The 6,037-nt window shown below is 46.7% G+C and overlaps 1 protein-coding gene across 1 annotated transcript; it reads left to right on the top strand.

Moving 5' to 3' along the window:
• Window positions 1–2,868: 2,868 nt before the first annotated feature.
• Window positions 2,869–4,689, top strand: LOC311148852 (leucine-rich repeat and immunoglobulin-like domain-containing nogo receptor-interacting protein 3; the record flags this gene model as incomplete). The annotated part of the gene is made up of 1 exon (XM_084185848.1): window positions 2,869–4,689. The coding sequence occupies one exon, from the start codon at window positions 2,869–2,871 to the stop codon at window positions 4,687–4,689; it is 1,821 nt and encodes a 606-aa protein (XP_084041974.1).
• Between the last annotated feature and the right edge of the window lie 1,348 nt (window positions 4,690–6,037).

The following is a 6,037-nucleotide window of genomic DNA, read 5'->3' as shown; positions in this document are numbered from 1 at the left end:
AATTGGGGAGGGGACTGTGGATCTGTCTCCGTCTCCGTCCATTAGTACGTTCGTACGATAGTCACGTGATATCACAGACAGCACTGGCATTTACAATTACACTGATTGGCTCAAAACGGGAGCTATAGTAATAAACAGTGGTGCAAAGTACTTAAGTAAAAATACTTTAAAGTACTACTTAAGTCGTTTTTTGGGGTATCTGTACTTTACTTTACTATTCATATTTTGGACAACTTTTACTTTTACTCCACTACATTCCTAAAGAAAACAATGTACTTTTTACTCCATACATTTTCCGAATGGGTGCTCCATCATTCGTGGGGGACGACATGTTTACGTTTGTCTTGTTTGGCAGAACTTCCTCGTCCTGTCCTCTCTTAATGTCCCTCATGTTTCTTCAAGTGGAGGCATCACACTCCAGGCCCTCATGTCAGCCCTTCAACTCCATAACTCTGAATTGGTATCTGTAAATAAGGACAGACGGACATCATTTGGTAAACTTCTCTCATCTGAACATTTTCTTAATTTGTCATCCATTTTGTCCGCTAGTAGCCTTTACGCAAACACAGGTGAACGAGGAGAAGCGGAGAAACGAGACTGAGGTGGAAGTAGTGTTACAGAGATCGAGGGGGGAAACATCAGTCACAGTGGGCACTGCCCCTACGCTACACAACCCACTCTATTTTCTAAATCTGTCTCTGTTGATAACCTGTGCTTGGTACTTTGGAGCTGAAAAGCCACACTCTGCCAGAGTCTCTCTGGGTGTTTTCGGGGGGCTGCTGGGTAATTTGGCTCCGGCCAGAGAACTGATGAATTCAGGGTCACTGTATCCACCCACTCCACTGTCTGTGTTTATCTGGCTGGCGCTGTACTGTATAGTATGATCTCTGTGGGAGAAATGGGAGAACTATTGTTCTTGGCTGTGTGCGCCCTATAAGTACAATTTATTTTATATATTATTCATTAGTTTTTACATCGACCCATGCCTGGGGAATTGCCATATGATATTACACTCCTATTGTTCATTCAATACCTCTGCAGCTTAAATTTGATGAATTTGAAAATCACACAGGGCACATAGAAAGATAGGCCATCATTTTATTTTGCACAAAAGTACCTTGTATGGGCTTTCCAGGATATGGCTGTAACATTTAAAGGGCAATTGGAATGCGTTGTGTGGACAGTTGGCGGTCCTTAAGCATGGCAAGATAAATCCTTGAAATTGATAGCATTTGCAAAGTGCTGCCCTAAATATGCCTCACATGCATTTCCTGTGTCTCTTCAAAGCTGTACTGTACGAACGCATTTATGCCTTTAAACTGATCAGAAGACATTATTATCAGCTAGTTTTAGGCTGTGACAGGTCGACTAATGGGTATACTTATTCCTATGTCTCGAGATCAATTGAAATCAGAGCGTGTAGATCTTAGGAACATGAAAATAATGATTAAGTCATCTGTGGGAGTTTAAAATCCTCAGACATTTTCTGTTTGCTCTCGAGTGTCACTGGTCCTCTCTGATCACACCCTGTGGTGTGGGTGTGATGGTGTGAGGGGGTTGGGTGTGTGCATACGATATTGTGTCAGAGGGGAGTAGACTATAACACAGTGTTAGAGTTCACTGAATTCTTACTAATAACCCCCCAAAGGAAATTACGTTACTCTGGGACTTTAGCAGCATTTCTGTCTAACTGATTCATACATTTATGGCACACTGTGTTGAGTGCATATTTCATGAGGCGTTGCTATGTTTAAACATTCTAGGGCATGCTCCTCTGTTCATGATTTCACTGCGTTAATTTATGGCCTGTAGTAAGAAGAGTATCGGTGTGCTCGGGTGACACACACAACACATGGCTCGGGGACTTCCTCATGCATGAACTAATGGGAGTGACAGGTCTCATGTGGTTTTTAATACATTGGCCTCATGGGGTTTTAATACATTTACTCCTCCGTAAGCCCACCATTTAATGAATATGGTCCTCTGTAGGTCAGCTGGTAGAGCACGGCGCTTGTAATGCCAAGGTAGTGGGTTCGATCCCCGGGACCACCCAAAAACAAAAATGTATGCACGCATGACTGTAAGTCGCTTTGGATAAAAGCGTCTGCTAAATGGCTTATTATATTATAATATGATGTTATAGAACACGTTATTCCTGGGATGTTTCATGCCAAAGGTATACATTTGAGAAAATTATGGATTGAGGAAAGGATTAACGCTCTGATGCAGGTGGTCATTACCCTGTGGAGTGCTCTGTTATATGAGATCCAGGAAGAGTTCTCTCAAGCTTCAGAGAGACAATATGGAGATGTAATGGAAGTATTATAGTGTTGTGCGCTGGGTCATAGCCTTGTGTGATGTGTGACCTTGCCTGAGAGCTACACTAAAGTGTAATTTGAACACTATAACACTTGCTCCCGGATTGAAAACTAGATTTTCTGCCCAGCGGTATTGGTTGATGTTGGAGCATGGAGGTATGACAAACAGGGTATGAGTCAGATCTTTAGATCACACCATTGTTTCTCACCTATTCATGATGAGTAAATTAACTTCTCACTCATTATCTTCTGGGGTCGTTCCTCTAAACAGAATAATAACTTACTAGAAACTCAGGCTGGGTTTCCCATGGTGTGTAACCCTCTGAGACTTGACTCAGAGCACTAGCTGTAATTGTACTTGCGAAGTTAATTAAAATCTGTAATAGTAATTCTACTAATTGACAGTGTTTGATCGCAACTGTTGGAGGGAATATACATGCACTGATTTGTATTTGTCTGTTCAATTCTCTCTCTTTCTGTCTCTTGGTTTCTGTGGACAGGTGTCTGGTTCAGTGATTCAGCCCCAGCGGTGCAAAGGTAGAGAGGGGGCATGGTAGCTGTTCCAGGCCTGGGTTGGCCTGGCCTGCTCATGTTGCTGCTGACTACTGTGGCCTCCACTCAGAGCCAAGGCTGTCCCCAGCGCTGTGAGTGCATGGCCAAGCTCAAGTCTGTGGCATGCCACGGCAAGCGCCTGTCTGCCCTCCCCGACGGCATCTGCTCGGACACACGCCTGCTGGACCTGAGTGGGAACAGGCTTCGCTGGGTGGAGCATGGCGACCTCCTCTCCTACCCTCGGCTGGAGGAGCTGGACCTGAGTGAGAACATTATCAGCGTCCTGGAGCCCAACGCCTTCTCCAGCCTGCAGAACCTGAGGGTGCTGTCGCTGAGGGGGAATCAGCTCAAACTGGTCCCCATGGGCGCATTCTCACGCCTCACCAACCTCACCACGCTGGACCTGAGCGGGAACAAGATTGTCATCCTGTTGGACTTCACCTTCCAGGACCTGAAGAGCCTGAGGAACCTGGAGGTTGGTGACAACGACCTAGTCTACATCTCCAACAAGGCCTTCCTGGGCCTGGTGGGGCTGAGGGAGCTCACCATTGAGAGGTGTAACCTGACCTCCATCTCCAGCCAGTCTCTATCCTACCTCCGCAGCCTGGTCACTCTGCGCCTGCGCTACCTCAGCATCTCCTCCCTGGAGGACCAGAACTTCCGTAAACTGGGCGGGCTGCGGGGGCTGGAGATCGACCACTGGCCTTTCCTGGAGCACATCTCCCCCCACAGCCTCCAGGGCCTTAACCTGTTCTGGTTGTCAATCACCAACACCAACATCACCTCCGTGCCCACGGCCGCCCTGCGCAGCCTGGCCCTCCTCACCAGCCTCAATCTCTCATACAACCCTATCTCCGTTCTGGAGTCTTGGGCCCTGAGGGACTTGGTCCGTCTGAAGGAGCTGCACCTGGTTAACACCAACCTGATGACGGTGCAGTCGTACGCCCTCGGCGGCCTTCGGCAGATCCGCCTGCTCAACCTGTCCACTAACGCCCTGGTAACCCTGGAGGAGGGCGCCTTCCAGTCCGTCAACACCCTGGAGACGCTGCGTGTGGACGGGAACCCTCTGTCCTGTGACTGCCGCCTGCTCTGGATCCTCCAGCGCAGGAAGACCCTCAACTTTGAAGGGAAGTCCCCAGTGTGTGCGGGCCCATTGGAGGTGCAGGGCAGGGCCCTCAGCGCCTTCTCAGACTCTGCCCTCTTCGACCACTTTACCTGCCAGAAGCCCAAGATACGCAACAGGAAGCTGCAGCCAGTGACTGCCAGGGAGGGCCAGGTAGTGTCCTTTGTGTGCCAGGCGGAGGGTGAGCCCACACCTATCATCTTCTGGGTATCTCCCCAGCGCCGCCGGATCACTACCAAGAGCACTGGACGTGTCACTGTCCTACCCGAGGGAACGCTGGAGATCCGCTACGCCCAGATGACCGACAGCGGCACCTACATCTGCATCGCCAGCAATGCTGGGGGCAACGCCACCTACTTTGCCACGCTGACCGTGAGCGCGCTGCCTCTAGACGCGGCACTCATGGCCAACCGCACATACTACACAGGTGACCTCAACGAGACCAATCTGAACGACACCAAGGTCTTCCTCAAGTTCACCTTGGACCTCAAGACACTCCTGATATCCACAGCCATGGGGTGTTGCTTGTTCCTTGGGGTGGTGGTTTTCTGTTTCCTGATGCTGTTCGCATGGAGCCGGGGTCGGGGACAGCACAAGAATAACTTCTCAGTTGAGTACTCTTTCAGAAAGGTGGATGGCCCTGCTGCCAGCGGCGGACAAGGAGGGGCCCGCAAGTTCAACATGAAGATGATTTGAGTCAGAAAACGGGTCGCTCTGTTTACTAGGATGGGGACACAATAATGACTTTGGACTTTATGATTCTGATCCCTGTCAGTTCAGAAATCAACTCATTAGGTTGATCTAAGACAATTTACTAAGACTTTGTTTCGTACTATGTCTGTATCAACAAAAAGTAAATAGGTAAATTGATTTGGTACAGACACATATTCTCTCAATTGCTATTTGTGTATTGTGGTCTGTCTTGTGCAGAGGAGTCTGGATGATAGTTAAAGATGTCACAACATCCCATTAACCGTTAAGATTCAAAACACAACACCCCTGCACAGCTCCATCTGTCTCTCTGCAGTGCACCCTCCCCTTTAAGGTTATGTTATGATGAGTTTCTGGTATTGAGAAGTGAGGATGCAAGAATTTACTTAGACATTCTGTGGAGATTTTATACCAAGTGTTTATTTGATCACGAGCTCGTGGGTTCATCTAACAAACGGACATAGCCTTGCCCCATTGTCAGTTGAACCCACGTACACAAATCTCACATCTTTTATACTCTTGGTTACCCTTCCTTAACCTACATCTGGTAACCCTCCATGGGCACTCCCTTTCTCTGATGTTATTACTCTTTACCCCAAGTCAGTATATCCTGTCCATCCATCATGATATCATAAACATCTGTAATCTCCTTTGACATAACGGAATGTAGACTCTGTGGCACCAAGCCAATTATCTACCAACTCTAACCTGGTCCCCACGATACTATGACATGACATCATAACACTATAAAACCTCATATCAGGTTCTTAATTATTCCACCTAAGGTGATTGGAAGCCATCTCTCCTCACTCATGAATACATAATCACAGGGTGCTGAGGTGCTCGCTGAATGCCAAAAACTTGCCAATACTAATTTAAACAGATCATATTTTTTGTATGTTTTTTTTCCCATAGAAGGACCTGTAATTGTAAATAATGTGAATCTATTCTCCCACTATAGCTGATTTGAGACCCAGCTACCATGATGCCACACAGGGAGAGATCTTGCATACAGTAGATACTGTACCTGACATTGACACTCAACAGCAGTGTTTAATTTGTAAATTGGGAGGTGCCGTAATACAGTGCATTCGGAAAGTATTCAGACCCCTTGACTTTTTCCACATTTTGTTATGTTACAGCCTTATTCTAAAATTGATTAAATTGTTTTTTCCGTAGTCAATCTACACACAATACCCTATAATGACAAAGCAAAAACAGGTTTTTAGAAATCTTTCCAAATGTACATAAAAAAAATACTGAAATATAACATTTACATAAGTATTCAGACCCTTTACTCAGTACTTTGTTGAAGCACCTTTTGCTGCGATCA

Source organism: Coregonus lavaretus (genome assembly GCF_964263955.1).
Source record: "Coregonus lavaretus genome assembly, chromosome: 21".
NCBI lineage: Eukaryota > Metazoa > Chordata > Actinopteri > Salmoniformes > Salmonidae > Coregonus > Coregonus lavaretus.
This window is presented reverse-complemented; position numbering and strand designations above follow the sequence as displayed.